The sequence below is a fragment of the Haematobia irritans genome, chromosome 2, assembly GCF_050003625.1.
Source record: "Haematobia irritans isolate KBUSLIRL chromosome 2, ASM5000362v1, whole genome shotgun sequence".
Taxonomy (NCBI): Eukaryota; Metazoa; Arthropoda; class Insecta; order Diptera; family Muscidae; genus Haematobia; species Haematobia irritans.
Window position 1 is genome coordinate 30,980,220 of NC_134398.1, and position 17,343 is coordinate 30,997,562.

The 17,343-nt window shown below is 27.3% G+C and overlaps 1 protein-coding gene across 2 annotated transcripts in view; it reads right to left on the bottom strand.

Moving 5' to 3' along the window:
• Nucleotides 1-971: 971 nt before the first annotated feature.
• Nucleotides 972-17,343, bottom strand: part of Rbp9 (RNA-binding protein 9) — a 69,799-nt gene continuing 53,427 nt past the window's right edge. The window contains exons 3-9 of one of the 2 annotated variants that reach the window (XM_075293690.1): nucleotides 14,202-14,512; nucleotides 10,036-10,139; nucleotides 9,593-9,746; nucleotides 6,172-6,189; nucleotides 5,596-5,869; nucleotides 5,355-5,532; nucleotides 972-1,380 (exon numbers count right to left, since the gene is read on the bottom strand). In XM_075293690.1, the coding sequence (XP_075149805.1) occupies nucleotides 1,219-1,380; nucleotides 5,355-5,532; nucleotides 5,596-5,869; nucleotides 6,172-6,189; nucleotides 9,593-9,746; nucleotides 10,036-10,139; nucleotides 14,202-14,512 (1,201 nt within the window). In that variant the 3' untranslated portion in view covers nucleotides 972-1,218. The remainder of the gene's footprint in view (nucleotides 1,381-5,354; nucleotides 5,533-5,595; nucleotides 5,870-6,171; nucleotides 6,190-9,592; nucleotides 9,747-10,035; nucleotides 10,140-14,201; nucleotides 14,513-17,343) is intronic. The other variant, XM_075293692.1, reaches the window with a different exon arrangement.

Consider the following 17,343-nt stretch of genomic DNA (forward strand, 5'->3'; position numbering starts at 1 on the left):
CATAGAAATTTGTCATTCAATGAATAGGATTCTTTGCAAAACTTTGTTAGAAGAAGCTCATTAAAATACATTTTTCAGTGCGTATTGATCCCATTGTTGTTAGAAAAATTTTCTTAGAAATTTTTATTAAATAACTCTTAGCTATGAAATTAAACTTTTCCAATTTGTGCCTCTTTGTTTGTCTATACAACTCTTAATTCTAAATCCGTCCTTTTGGCTTATATTAAGTTCGTACAAAAAATTTTTTTGAAATACCTGTATAAAAAAATGTATTTAGAAAAACCAATTCGAAAATGGTAAAAATGATGATAACGAGTTTTTGGCAGCATTTGATGATGCAGCCGCCGCCGCTGATGTAGAAGCTGCCGACCCCAATGAGGGATTATTAAAAGCTGCTGCCGCCTGATTAGAAGTGGTATTAGAACCAAATGGTTGCTGATGTTGTTGAGCTAAACTCGTTAAAAGTTGAGCAAACTCTTGTTGCATATGCAAACGTTGTTGCAATAGTTCATAATGATTTTGGGGTTTATTGTAGACAAATTTACTTGACGTTTTAATCATGGATGCCGATGATGATGATGATGACGTTTGGGGATTATTATTAAGTTGGTGATTTGTTGTTGTTATTGTTGATGTTGATGTGGTAGACGAGGATAATGCTGTGGACGTATTATTTGAGGATGTTAATAGATTTAAACGTGATTGTTGTTGTAGATTATGTTGTAATTGTTGTTGTTGCTGTTCAGTGTCCTGTTGTGTTATTGTAGTTTTACCTTTCTTATTTAAACATTGATTGCTGTTGTTGTTGTGATTGGAATTCGGGTTCTTGCAATTGGCTGCAGACGACAATTTCGCCTGATTACTCATAGTGGTCGTTGTTATTGTTGTCGTAGTTGATTGTGTTGTGGAGGTTAAAGTGGTATTTATTGTGGTTATTGTATTACTAATGGTATTTGCATTATTGCTATTCGACATTGTCGTCACTGTCGCAGCAGCAGCAGCGGCGGTTCCTTGCGTTGACGACAATGTTGATGTCAATTTCACATCATTATGATTTTTACCGGTGGTCAAATTAGCGGCAATATTCTTATTGATCCATGTTTTATTTACCGATACTGGGATAATGGCAGAAGAGGAATTGGTTGTTGTTGTCGTCGTCAAATGATTAGGGTGATGATGATGGTGATGGTTAACAACAGCAGTCAATTTTGTTAATAATTACGTTTGTTTTGTTTTATTTGTCTTAAAGCTGACCTGTAATACGCGATTACCCAATGTATAACCATTCAATGATTGTATGGCCAATACAGCTTCCTCATAGTTGGTCATAGTAACAAAACCAAAACCTTTACATTTATTTGTCTGTAAATCACGTATGACCTGAAAAATAGAAAAATAGTCATTATTAGGAATATCAGCACAGAAGAAAGCCCCAGTTTTACATTGATTGCTAATACGATATCTAAACGAAAGATCGAACGAAAGATACACATCTGACCGCTTCCGTAGCAAACAACAGAACCACCCACTAGATTGATGACTCCACTTTTAGCATGGTGAACTAAAGGGCCACCAGGAGAATTAAGGGTGATTACATTAGTTCGTCAGACATATCCTTAACGTCATCTAGACCGATAATTGACGTGTTCCGACAACCCGCCATTTCACTGGGATTAGATCCACGGTTGCCACCACCAATTCTACCAAACATTCTACCAAAAATGGTAAATTTTCTATTTTGACAAAATTTTCTATAGGAATAAAATTTTATCATTTTTTAGTTTAGTCAATGCATGGTTTTAAGCTGAAATCAAAAACAACAACAATGAATAAAATTTTGATAAAATATTCTCTAAGAATAAAATTTTATCAAAATTTTCTATAGCAATACAATTTTGACAAAATTTTCTATAGGAATAACATTTTGACAACTTTTTTTATAAAAATAAAATTTTGACAAACTTTTCTTAGGAATAAAATTTTGACAAACTTTTCTTAGAAATAAAATTTTAACAAAATTTTCTATAGGAATAAAATTTTGACAAAATTTTCTATAGGAATAAAATTTTGGCAAAATTTTCTATAGGCATAAAATTTTCTATAGAAAAAAAATTTTGAGAAAATTTATATAAGAATAAAATTTTGAGAAAATTTTCTATAGAAATAAATTTTTGAGAAAATTTTCTATAGAAATATAATTTTGAGAAAATTTTCTATAAAATAAAATTTTGACAAAATTTTCTATAAAATAAAATTTTGATAAAAAATTTTCTATAGAAATAAAATGTTGACAAAATTGTCAATAAAAATACAATTTTGACAAAATTTTCTATAGAAATAAAATTTTGACAAAATTTTCTATAGAAATAAAATTTTGACAAAATTTTCTATAGAAATAAACTTTTGACAAAATTTTCTAAAGAAATAAAATTTTGACAACATTTTCTATAGAAATAAAATTTTGACAAAATTTTCAATAGAAATACAATTTTGACAAAATTTTCTATAGAAATAAAATTTTGACAAAATTTTCTATAGAAATAAAATAAACTTTTGACAAAATTTTCGAAAGAAATAAAATGTTGACAAAATTTTCTATAGGAATAAAATTTAACAAAATTTTCTATAGAAATAAAATTTTAACAAAATTTTCTATAGGAATAAAATTTTGACAAAATTTTCTATAGGAATAAAATTTTGACAAAATTTTCTATAGGAATAAAATTTTGACAAAATTTTCTATAGAAATAAAATTTTGATAAAAAATTTTCTATAAAATAAAATTTTGATAAAAAATTTTCTATAAAATAAAATTTTGATAAAAAATTTTCTATAGAAATAAAATGTTGACAAAATTGTCAATAAAAATACAATTTTGACAAAATTTTCTATAGAAATAAAATTTTGACAAAATTTTCTATAGAAATAAAATTTTGACAAAATTTTCTATAGAAATAAACTTTTGACAAAATTTTCTAAAGAAATAAAATTTTGACAAAATTTTCCATAGAAATAAAATTTTGACAAAATTTTCTATAGAAATAAAATATTGACAAAGTTTTCTATAGATATAAAAGTTTGACAAAATTTTCAATAGAAATAAAATTTTTACAAAATTCTCTATAGAAATAAAATTTTGACGAAATTTTCAATAGAAATAACATTTTGACGAAATTTTCTATAGAAATAAAATTTTGACAACATTTTCTATAGAAAAAAAACTTTTGACAAAATTTTCTATAGAAATAAAATGTTGACAAAATTTTCTATAGAAATAAAATGTTGAGAAAATTTTCTATAGGAATAAAATTTTAAAAATTTCAATAGAAATAACATTTTAACAAAATTTTCTATAGGAATAAAATAAAATAAAACAAAATTTTCTATAGGAATAGGATAGGTTAGGTTAGATGGCAGCCCGATGTATCAGGCTCACTTAGACTATTCAGTCCATTGTGATACCACATTGGTGAAATTCTCTCTTATCACTGAGTGCTGCCCGATTCTATGTTAAGCTCAATGACTAGGGACCTCCTTTTTATAGCCGAGTCCGAACGGCGTTCCACATTGCAGTGAAACCACTTAGAGAAGCTTTGTAACCCTCAGAAATGTCACCAGCATTACTGAGGTAGGAATATCCACCGCTGAAAAACTTTTGGTGTTCGGTCGAAGCAGGAATCGAACCCACGACCTTGTATATGCAAGGCGGGCATGCTAACCATTGCACCACGGTAGAACAAAATGTTGACAAAATTTCTATAGGAATAAAATTTTGACAAAAATGTCTATAGGAATAAAATTTTGACAATAATATTTTTTTTTTATAAAATTTTCCATAGGCATCAAATTTTGACAAAATTTTCTATAGGAATAAAATATTGACAAAATTTCCTATAGGAATACAATGTTGACAACATTTTCTATAGGAATACAATTTTGACAAAATTTTCAATACGAATTTTATTTTCTACAGGAATTAATTTTTTACAAAATTTTCTCTAACAATAAAATTTTGATAAAATTTTCTATAGGCATAAAATTTTGATACAATTTTCTATAGGAATAAAATTTTGATAAAATTTTCTATAGGCATAAAATTTTGATAAAATTTTCTATAAACATAAAATTTTGAGAAAATTTTCTATAGGAATAAAATTGATAAAATTTTCTATAGGCATATTTTCTATAGGAATAAAATTTCCTATGGGAATAAAATTTTGGCCAAATTTTCGATAGGAATAAAATTTTGACAAATTTTTCAATAAAAATAAAATTCTGACTAAATTTTCTATAAAGTCAATCTTTAAAAATTGGAATTCTAGTTTTAGGTCATATTATCAAAGTCCATTGCGGGCAGTTCTCCCTTTTTGTAGAAGTAGCAAATTTGCGTTGTTGGTGCGGCACATTTATAATACAAGAGATATGTATACACCGAAAACAATTGTCGCCATAAAAAAACTAAATAAATTTTTAAAATAAAATAATAAAACAATTCTTTCGAAGAAACATTTTTTTTTTTCATAAAACCTCAAAAATTGCTTCAAAAAACTGCGAAATAAGACCTTTTTTATTTGGTAGTTTTTTGATAAAATTTTCTTCATATTTTGGTATATTATTTTTAGCTCGAGTGACAACCGTGATTAAATCACCTCCGCATAACTCTTTGCATTGACCGACCCTCCGAATTCATAACCTCTGAACACCGGAGGGTTATCAACCAAAAGAAAGCCAACTAGGATGTCTTCAGAGATTATACCAATAGCCGCTTCAGTGAGCAGCCTCCCATACTCATGCTGTCCAGCGGTTGTTTGGGTATTTTACCCGAAAGTTTATTGAGCATATCGAGTGAGATGGAGCAATAAGGAGAACAATTCGTCGCATTGTTGATCTCCGAGCCAGCGACACACCGCAATTTACCTCAGGCAAAGTAACCAATGCAAATGTTAATCTTAAAGTATTTGGGAATACTTGGAGTTGTGTATTTGACCAGACTCCTCTCCCAAATTGTCCTTGGAATCATTCATTTTACCTGATGTCTGGAAAATGGGTAGGCTTATTCGCCTACTGAATCCAGACAAAGACTCGAACAAGTGTGAATCATACAGATCGATCTCCTTTCTCTAATCAGTCGCCCAGACGTTTGAGGCACTACCTTTTCAAAATTATGAAAAAGTAGACAGATCGAAAAGCCGATTTTATGATTCCCATTACCATATCTCTACCATAAATTGGAATGAAGAAGAGAGACAACTGTCCAGAGACTTGTTTCGTGATCATCTAGAGAGTTCTGCAGCTCTAATACAGCAACTTCCACAAATATTCACTTTTTTGTTATTTGAAAGTCTTTAACTTACCTTAACCGATTGTACTGCACCAAATGGTCCAAACAATTGCCACAAAACATTCTCTTCCGTTTCTTGAGCTAAATTATAAACAAAGATGCACCAACCAGAACCATTTATGGGATTACCAGGCAACATGGAATTAGCCAAAAGATCGCCGGTCAATGGAGAGTAACGAGAGATTACAGAACTGAAAAAATATAAAATAAATTTAGATGATGTCATTTTCATTGTCTCCTAATATTGTCCCCACCTGTATCTACCAGCTGCTGTTGGATGTATGGCAGCTGCTGCAGCTGCAGCAGCAGCTCCAGCGGCTGCAGTGGGAAAACCACGAGTTCTGGGATTTTGGGGTGTCAAATACGCAGTCAATGGTTGAAAGGCTTTATTATTACTCGGATTATTGGCAAATTTCACCACAATCGGTTCAGTGGCATTTTTCGGTATGGTACCATTTAAAGCCTTTATAGCCTGATCGGCCTCGTGACGTTGATCGAAACGTATAAAGCCAACACCCTTAGATAGACCTGTAAGCAAATGGGGGATGATATGGATAGATTTTCAATATATATGGACAAAATTTTTATGAACTGCTAAATAATTCTATTGTGGTGAGTGTAAGTGTGATTTAATTTCTAGTGCTTTTTGTTATGGTCTATCGAACTATCCTTCGATCGTTTTCGCTTTACCACAATACGGACTTACAACTTAGTCGAATATACTATTTATGAAATGAAAATAAATATTGAAATGATGAAATTATATTTGATAGGAAAAATTAAAAATGATGAAAAATATTTAATTTATAAAGAACACAACAAGAACATACCCTGGTCTATAGGGCCGCCTAAAATAGGGGGACGAGATAACGTTCGTTTGTATTGTGTGTGTAAAAAATATAAAAATAAAATAAAAAAATACATTTTTAAAAATTAATATAAAACATATAATAAATTATATATAATTCAAAATAGATAAATTTGTGTCTGATGTGACAACAATTCAAGAGAGAAAGATTTATTTGATTGCCAAAAAACTGTAAAACTCTATAAAAAAAGAAAACCATTTTAACGCCATACACGAAATAATCGTCTTTATAGGACTTTTGTGGACATTCCTCGTAGTACGTGTCACGTAAACAAAAGCTATGGGAATATTCTTTTTGTCTCCGGAAGTGGTCCAATCAAATCAAATAATTTTTAACTGATTAAATTAAGTTTTTCATTTCTATAGGAAATTTTGTTAAAATTTCATTTCTATAGGAAATTTGGTCAAAATTTAATTTCTAAAGGAAATTTTGGGAAAATTTCATTTCTATAGGAAATTTTGGGAAAATTTCATTTCTATAGGAAATTTTGTTAAAATTTCAATTCTATAGGAAATTTTTTTAAAAATTCATTTCTATAGGAAATTTTGTTAAAATTTCATTTCTATAGGAAATTTTGTCAACATTTCATTACAAAATTCATACAAAATAAAATTTTGAAATTTTTTTTAGAAATAAAATTTTGACAAAATTTCCAATAGAAATGAAATTTTCACAAAATTTTCTATAGAAATCAAATTTTGACATTTTCGATAGAAGTAAAATTTTGACAAAATTTTCTATACATCTAAAGAAAATTTTGTCAAAATTTACACACTTTTTATTTTATGTATCCTTACTTAGGCTTTAGTCATGTAATACATTGATTATTTGGCCTCATTGGCTTTGTATTACGAAATATATGAAAATTGAAATTGAAAATTTCATTTTTATATGAAATTTTGTCAAAATTTCATTTCTATAAGAAATTTTGTCAAAATTTCATTTCTATAGGAAATTTTGTCAAGATTTCATTTCTATAGGAAATTTTGTCAAAATTTCATTTCTAAAGGAAATTTTGTCAAAATTTCATTTCTATAGGAAATTTTGTCAAAATTTCATTTCTATAGGAAATTTTGTCAAAATTTCATTTCTATAGGAAATTTTGTCAAAATTTCATTTCTATAGAAAATTTTGTCAAAATTTCATTTCAATTGAATTGTTTTTATTTTGAAATAACATTTTGACAACATTTTCTATAAAATAAAATTTTGACAATATTTTTTATAGAAATAAAACTTTGACAAAAATTTCTATAGAAATAAAATTTTGACAAAAATTTCTATATAAAAAACATTTTGATAAAATTTTCTATAAAATAAAATTTTGATAAAATTTTCTATAAAATAAAATTTTGATAAAATTTTCTATAAAATAAAATTTTGACAATATTTTCTATAGAAATACAATTTTTACAAAATTTTCTATAGAAATGAAATTTTCCCAAAATTTCCTATAGAAATTAAATTTTGACCAAATTTCCTATAGAAATGAAATTTTGACAAATATCTTATAGAAATGAAATTTTGACAAAATTACTAAAGAAATAAAATTTTGATAAAATGTGCTACAGAAATAAAATTTTGACAAATTTTTCTATAGAAATAAAATTTTGACAAATTTTTTGATAGAAATAAAATTTTGACAAAATTTCCTATAGAAATGAAATTTTCACAAAATTTACTATAGAAATACAATTTTGACAAAATTTCCTATAGAAATACAATTTTCACAAAAATTTTGTCAAAATTGCATTTTTATCAGAAATTTCATTTCTATAGGAAATTTTGTCAAATTTTCATTTCTATAGGACATTTTGTCTAAATTTCATTTCTATAGTAAATTTTGTCTAAATTTCATTTCTATAGGAAATTTTGTCTAAATTTCATTTCTATAGAAAATTTTGTAAAAATTTCATTTCTATAGGAAATTTTGTCAAAATTTCATTTCTATAGGAAATTTTGTCAAAATTTCATTTCAATAGAATTTTTTTTTATTTTGAAATAACATTTTGACAACATTTTCTATAAAATAAAATTTTGACAATATTTTTGATAGAAATAAAACTTTGACAAAAATTTCTATAGAAATAAAATTTTGACAAAAATTTCTATATAAAAAACATTTTGATAAAATGTTCTATAAAATGAAATTTTGACAATATTTTCTATAGAAATACAATTTTGACAAAAATTTTCTATAGAAATAAAATGTTGACAAAATTTTCTATAGAAATAAAATGTTGACAAAATTTACTATAGAAATAAAATTTTGACAAAATTTTCTATAGAAATAAAATTTTGACAATATTTCCTATAGAAATTAAATTTTGACAACATTTTCTATAGATATAAAATTTTGAAAAATTTTGTCAAAATTTCATTTCTATATGAAATTTTGTCAAAATTTAATTTCTATAGGAAATTTTGTCAAAATTGCATTTTTATCAGAAATTTCATTTCTATAGGAAATTTTGTAAAATTTTCATTTCTAAAGGACATTTTGTCTAAATGTCATTTCTATGGGAAATTTTGTCTAAATTTCATTGATATAGGAAATTTTGTCTATATTTCATTTTTATAGGAAATTTTGTAAAAATTTCATTTCTATAGGAAATTTTCTCAAAATTTGTCACAATTTCATTTCTATAGGAAATTTTGTCTAAACTTCATTTCTATAGGAAATTTTCTCAAAATTTCATTTCTATAGGAAATTTTCTCAAAATTTCATTTTGGTAAAAAATTTTGTCAAAATTTTATTTTTATAGAAAATTTTGTCAGAATTTTATTTTTATAGAGAATTTTGTAAAAATGTTATTTTTATAGAGAATTTTGTCAAAATGTTATTTTTATAGAAAATTTTGTCAAAATTTTATTTTTATAGAAAATTTTGTCAAAATTTTATTTTTATAGAAAATTTTGTCACAATTTCATTCCTATAGAAAATGTTGTCAACATTTTATTCCTATAGAAAATTTTGTCAAAATTTTATTTCTATAGAAAATTTTGTCAAAATTTTATTTCTATAGAATTTTTTTTTATTTTGATATAACATTTTAACAAAATTTCCTATAGAAATAAAATTTTGACAAAATTTCCTATAGAAATGAAATGTTGACAAAATTTTATTTCTATAGAAATAAAATTTTGACAAAATTTCCTATACTTTTTATGTCGCGTTATGACGTATATAGATATGTTACCCGAAAGATGGGAAAAAGTTGTGGCTAGAGACGATAATACTTCGATTTATCAGTATGTTTCAATTTCTTTTCGGAATAAATTTTCAAAATTTGTAATATTTAAATTATCCGGATTAACCGTAACTCAAATATTTTTAAAAGTCTAAATAAAATAAAAGAAATTTTAAACATATTTATATTTACCCGTTATATTGTCACATAGTATTCTTGAGGTAATTATTTTCCCATATGGACTAAATAATTGTTCCAAATCTGGTTGTGTCATATTTTTGGGAAGACCAGAGACATATAAATTAGCACCTTTAATGGACTCAGAACTAGGACGGGCAATAGATACCTGAAAAAAATTAATAAATAAAAACAAATAGAATAAATTACTCAGAGGAATTTCTTATAAGAAGCACAAAAAAAATTACTAATTTTTTTTTCTAAATTATCTAAAACGAAAAATTAATATTTCTAGGTTATACATCACATCAATGTCTGCCTTTATATTTAATATGCCAGATTTGAATGTCAAAGGCTATCCATATTTATTTATTTTTATTTTTTTTTTTTTTTTGAAAAATTTCTTTTAAAAAAAATCTAATTTCTTTAAAAATAAATATATTTGTAAATGTACTTACTTTGATAGTTTTATTCTGTAAACGTAAACCATTTAATGATGATATGGCCTTTTCAGCATCCTCTTGCTTTACATAATTGACAAATCCATAGCCCAAGCTTTGGCCTGAAAAAAAAATAAATTACATATTTCAATGATAGAAAAACCAAGACATTCTGCCTCTTAAAAACAATAGCTCCCAACAACATTCTATGGGATGAGTTTCTAAATTATATTAGGTACCTAAGTGTGAGATTTTTGTTATAACCCTAAAGTGACACGAAAAATAGGTTTATACCTGATTCAAATTAGAATTGAAATCTTCTAGAAGTAGATTTGAAATTTCTTCTTTATAAAGCAAATGACAGTTGAAATCTAGTTAAAGTGGCTTTTGGAAGTGTAATGTGAGATTTTACATAGGGCAGGCCATATGCATTTATATGGTTTTATGAACTATTTATATTCGGAATATTACATGGTATGTACTAATTTTTTGAAAATTGAATGTAAATTGAACTTGCAATAAATGCTTATATTTCAAGCAGTTTGGATGAAAATTTTGCCTACAGGCCACGGGGGAAACCCAGCAAAAAAAGCGTCGCCAAGAAAGTAGTGAAAATCTTCTTTTTGGATCCGGAAGTGGTGAAAAATTGGCGCAGAAGCGATGAATTTAACATGGGCTTATCATAGGACGGATGTCCACCATTTCAACAACCGTTGCACTGAATTTGCATCACTTCTTAAGGTGTGCTCCGAATTCAATGTTTTGGATGTGAATTATAAAATTGTGTCATATTTTGACAAATAAATATTTTTTATAATTTTTATGATTTTTAATGTATACTAACGCTTATCTAAAACGTTTGACTGACTTTAAATATTTTCAAAAATTTGCAATTTTTCTAGAATGGATTTAGAATTTTTTTGACAAAATTTAAAATTTGTACCATTTTATTAATTCTTTCCTTTTTTAACCTATTTGAAACAAAAACAAATTAAAATTTCTTATTAAAAATATGAAAAAAGCGAGTTTTAAATAATTAAATCAAAAGAACTTCCTGTGTAGTTAAAATGAAGAATATCTTTGGGAGGGCATTTTTGGAAGTGCTTTTAAAGTGGTGCCTTTAGAAGAACTTCCAATTTTTTTTTGCTGGGAATATGGACATATCAGAATATGGAACTAAATCAGAATTATTGTACAAAATGTTAGAACTTTATTGTACAAGTTTTTAGAACTTTTTTATTGTACAAGATTTTAGAACTTTCAATATTCAAAATTCGATGGTTTGACATTATAATGGCAATCACATAAGAAACAAGTAAGGAACGTCTCAAGACAGGCGGAGCCGACTATATTATATCATTTTTTATTTTATTTATTTCAACTTTATTAGTAACATAGCCTCGTAGAGGCCCTATATATAAACGTTTTTGTTTCAAATACATACTAATGCTAAATATTTTCTCCAATCATTATTGGGTTTGGGTGTTAAGCTCAAAACAAAACATAACTCTACACTGAACAAAAAGCATGTCTGGTCCATCAGTCTTTACACTAATGATTTTGGTATTGATTCCGAGCCAAAGAATCGGAGAATTGAAGTAAAGATACTGAAGAAATCTGCTATTCAGATTTCTAATAAAGGGCGTGTTTGCCAAAGAAATGAAACATGCCAAGAATTCTTTGGAATTCAACGACAAAGCTACTGCTTTATTGAGTTCTTCTTAAAGACTAAAATTTTAATGGCGCTTGAAATAAAGAATGCTCCTACACCCAGAAAAAAGTGATCCTTCTTTAAGTTAAAACAAGTAAGGAAAGTCTAAAGCCAGGCGGGTCCACCACTTTGTAGATTCACATTTTCGATAGCATATCAAATCCGTTCAATGTGTTGCTATATAAAAATATGTGGGAAACATGTAAATCTGAACCAATTTTGAGGAAACTTCACAAAAGTGTATTTATGATTTATCAGTCGATAGATATGTATTAGAAGTATAGGCAAATTGGAGTAATTTGTACAAGTTTTCGACCTAGCAGTGGCGATTTTATAAGGAATATGTGGGTATTTTGGCCATATTTGCCCAAATCGGAAAAACATATATATGTAAGCTATATCTAAATCTGAACCGATTACAACCAAATTGAACATGCATAGTAAGAATGTTAATTTTACTCCATGTGTAAAATTTTACGTAAAACGGAGTAAAACTATGGCCTCTGTGACCATATGAATGTAAATCGGGCCAAATACATATACGTGAGCTATATCTAAATCTGAACCGATTTCAACCAAATTGAACATTTATTAGTGTAAATCGGGTGAAAGATATATATGGGAGCTATATCTAAATCTAAACCGATTTCAACCAAATTCGGCATGCATAGTAAGAATGTTAATTTTACTCCATGTGTAAAATTGCACGTAGATTAGGTTAGGTTAGGTGGCAGCCCGATGTATCAGGCTCACTTAGACTATTCAGTCCATTGTGATACCACATTGGTGAACTTCTCTCTTATCACTGAGTGCTGCCCGATTCCACGTTAAGGTCAATGACTAAGGACCTCCTTTTTATAACCGAGTCCGGACGGCGTTCCACATTGCAGTGAAACCACTTAGAGAAGCTTGGAAACCCTCAGAAATATCACCACCATTATTGAGGTGGGATAATCCACCACTGAAAAACTTTTTGCTGTTCGGTTGAAGCAGGAATCGAACCCACGACCTTGTGTATGCAAGGCGGGCATACTAACCATTGCACTACGGTGGCTCCCAAAATTGCACGTAAAACGGAGTGAAACTATGGCGTCAGTGGTCATATTAGTGTAATCGGGCGAAAGATATATATGTGAGCTATATCTAAATCTGAACCGATTTAAACCAACATGCATAGTTGCATTGTCAATTCTACTCTCTGTGCAAAATTTCACGTAAATCGGATTACAACATTGACCTCTGTGGTCATATGAGTGAAAATCGGACGAAAGATGTATATGGGACCCATATCTAAATCTGAACCGATTTCAACCAAAATTGCCATGTATATCGAGAACATTATTTCTACTCCCTGTACAGAATTCACAGCAAATTAGGGTAAAACTCTGGCTTCTGGAGCCATATAAGTGCATGTCGGGTGAAAGTTATATATGGGAGCTATATCTAAATTTGAACCGATTTAAACCAAATTCAGTACACTTTACGACACTATCAATTGCACTTCTTGTGCAAAATTTAAAGTTAATTAGGCTCAAATTGGCTTCTGACGACATATTAGTAGATATGGGGCGAAAGATATATATGGGAGCTATATCTAAAACTGAACCGATTTCTGAACAAATTAAATAGGGTTCTATTCTGACCCAAAACACATACCAGGGCCAAATTTGAAGTCGATTGGACTAAAATAGCGACCTAGACTTTGATCACAAAAATGTGTTCACAGACAGACGGACGGACAGACAGACATGACTAGATCGACACAGGGGCTGTCCCTGAGCAATATTGCCAAAGACACCATATGGGTGTTACAAACATATACACTAACTTATAATACCCTATTCCACAGTGTAGCGCAGGATACAACTATGGGAAATATTTAAATCTTAAGCCATTGCATAAAATTTCTCAATTCTGCATTTATGATTTATAGGTCGATACAAATTTGAACCATTTTTATGAGTTTTCCACAACGCGGAGGTGATTTTACAAGGAAAACGTGGGTATATTGGCCATATTTGCCCAAATCGGGAGCTTTGTTTAAATCTGCGCCGATTTTCACCAAATGTGTGTCAAAATTGTTAGAATCTTAATTTTACAAAATTTCAACATTTTCGGAATGAAGTTTACGGTGAGCAATCGGGTGAAAGATATATATGAGTGTTATATCTAAATCTGAACCGATTTTGACCAAATTTGGTATATATAGCTAGAATGTCAATTCTACTATATCTGAAAAATGTCTAGTAAATCAGAGTTAAACTGGCCTCCTCAATAGTCATATAAACCTAAATCGGGCGAAGTATATATATGCATGGGAGCTATATCTAATAGTGTATCACCTGTAGCATTTACATTATTTATACCAATGCGATATGGAAATATTTTGGCAAACTAACTACACTAACGACAAACATATGATATAATTTTACGATTTTCAAAAAACAAAAACAATGAACGATAAATAACTCACCTGTTACCTTATCTCTGATCAATTTACATGATTCCACTTCACCAAAACTAACAAATAAAGCACGAATATCCTCCTGGGACATAGTTTGGGGCAAATAGTTGACAATCAAATTAGTTTTGGGATCACTTTCGCTATTGTTATTATTGGCTGCAGCATTGGTATTATTATTATTGGTCGCATTTGGATTATTATTATTATTATTTGCATTTGGTGTATTTTGAGCCAATGCAGCTCCAGCAGTTCCACCACCACCACCATTTTGCTGTTGTTGCTGACCTTCAACCATGATGTTGCTGTTACCCGTGGATGAACTGTTGATAATATGTAGTTGCCGTTTAGAGATTTCGAGTTATAATTTAATTGAAACATTTAAAATAAAATAAAGAATAATTTAACAAATTGCTTTATTGAGGCGTTAGAGGAAAATGCAAAGGAAACAAAATAAAAACTGAGGAATGTATTAGACAAGACTTTAATTTATTTATTTTTTTTTCGAATGAAATATCTTTTAGAGTTTACTATGAGTCACTTTCCGGATTTGGCTTTATTAGACCTGCTATCCTGCTATGGATTGACTTTGCACTGAGAGAGTCCACATAAGTTGAGAGAATATACGTTAAATTGTCTTTAAAAATTAAATTGGGTTTAACAATTCTAAAACAAACTTCCTGGGTTTTTCAATGATTTAAAATAAGTAAAAAAAAAACGACATAAAATCCAAAAAAAATATAAAAAGCCACTTTCTAACTTCAAATTTTTCTACATTTTCCTAAATTCCCACCACGCCATGGAACGCATACACTTCACGTATGCCACTCGAGCCAAAAATACTCTAGCAAAATTTGGAGAATTTTACCAACAAAAAATACCAAACAAAAAAATCTTATTTTGTCACAATTTTATTTCTATAGAAAATGTTGTCAAAATTTTATTTCTATAGAAAATTTTATCAAAATTTTACTTCTATAGAAAATTTTGTCAAAATTTTATTTCTATAGAAAACTTTATATCTATAGAGAATTTTATCACAATTTCATTTCTATAGAAAATTTTGTCAAAATTTTATTTCTATAGAAAATTTTTGTCAAAATTTTACTTCTATAGAAAATTTTGTCAAAATTTTATTTCTATAGAAAATTTGGTAAAAACTTTATTTCAATTTATTTTTTTTCAAAATTTTGTTTCTCTACAATTTTTTTTAATTTTATTTCTATAGAAAATTTTGTCAAAATTTTATTTCTATTTATTTTTTTTCAAAATTTTGTTTCTCTACATTTTTTTTTAATTTTATTTCTATAGAAAATTTTGTCAAAATTTTATTTCTATTTTGTTAACATTTTATTTCTATACAAGATTTTGTCAAAATTTTATTTCTATAGATAATTTTGTCACAATTTCATTTCTATAGAAAATTTTGTCAAAAAAAAAAACAACAATAACGATTGAAGAGAAGCCAACAATAACAAACAAAACGAATGAAGATAGAGGAAGCACGCTCAAAAACAAACCCAGCCAAATACATTCAAATCGATAATTTGAGTTTTGCAAAGGAAAAGAGATATGCTGGCAAATTTGTTTAGGCAGTAGCCGACTATCAAACCCTTTTTCGGGAGGTTCAAGTGTAGTTCACGTTGGGTTGAGTGAATTACCCGAATTTATTCTGATAATTGGTTGATAGTTTTGCTGCAAGTAGAGGATGCTGATGAGGAATGTGGTAATTCCGAAACAGCTGTACATCCAACTATCTTGCAGTCTATAGGGCTTTGCCCAAATAAATTTGACAAGCATACTTTTCCTCTGTTGGTTAAGCTACACTTGTAGTTTAGTCAATGCATGGCTTTAAGCTGAGATCAAAAAAACAACAATAACGATTGAAGAGAAGCCAACAATAACAAACAAAACGAAATTTTATTTCTATAGAAAATTTTGTCAAAATTTTATTTCTATAGGAAATTTCGTCAAAATTTTATTTCAATAGGAAATTTTGTCAAAATTTTTTTTCTATATTTTTTTTTGTATTTATTTTAATTTGTATAGAAAATTCAATATTTTTTTTATAGAAAATTTAGTCAAAATTTTATTTTTATAGAAAAATTTGTCAAAATTTTATTTATATAGAAAATTTTGTCAAAATATTGTTTCAATAGGAAATTTTGTCAAAATTTTATTTCTATAGAAAACTTTATATCTATAGAGAATTTTATACCAATTTAATTTCTATAGAAAATTTTGTCAAAATTTTATGTCTATAGAAAATTTTGTCAAAATTTTATTTCTCTAGAAAATTTTGTCAAAATTTTATTTCGATAGAAAATTTTGTCAAAATTTTATTTCTATTTATTTTTTTTTTTCAAAATTTTGTTTCTCTACAATTTTTTTTTTTTTTATTTTTATTTCTATAGAAAATTTTGTCAAAATTTTATTTCGATAGAAAATTTTGTTAACATTTTATTTCTATACAAGATTTTGTCAAAATTTTATTTCTATAGATAATTTTGTCACAATTTCATTTCTATAGAAAATTTTGTCACAATTTCATTTCTATAGAAAATTTTGTCAAAATTTTATTTCTATAGAAAATTTTGTCAAAAAAATAATCAGAAAAATTTTATTTCTATAGAAAATGTTGTCAAATATTTATTTCTATGGAGAATTTTATCAAAATTTTATTTCTATCGATAATTTTGTTAAAATATTGTTTCAATAGGAAATTTTGTCAAAATTTTATTTCTATAGAAAATTTAGTTAAAATTTTATTTTTATAGAAAAATTTGTCAAAATTTTATTTATATAGAAAATTTTGTCAAAATTTTATTTCTATAGAAAATTTTGTCAAAATTTTATTTCAATAGGAAATTTTGTCAAAATTTTATTTCTATTGAAAATGTTGTCAAAATTTTATTTCTATAGAAAATTTTGTCAAAATATTATTTCTATAGAAAATTTTGTCAAAATATTGTTTCAATAGGAAATTTTGTCAAAATTTTATTTCTATAGAAAATTTTATATCTATAGAGAATTTTATCACAATTTCATTTCTATAGAAAATTTTGTCAAAATTTTATTTCTATAGAAAATTTTTGTCAAAATTTTATTTCTATAGAAAATTTTGTCAAAATTTTATTTCTATAGAAAATTTTGT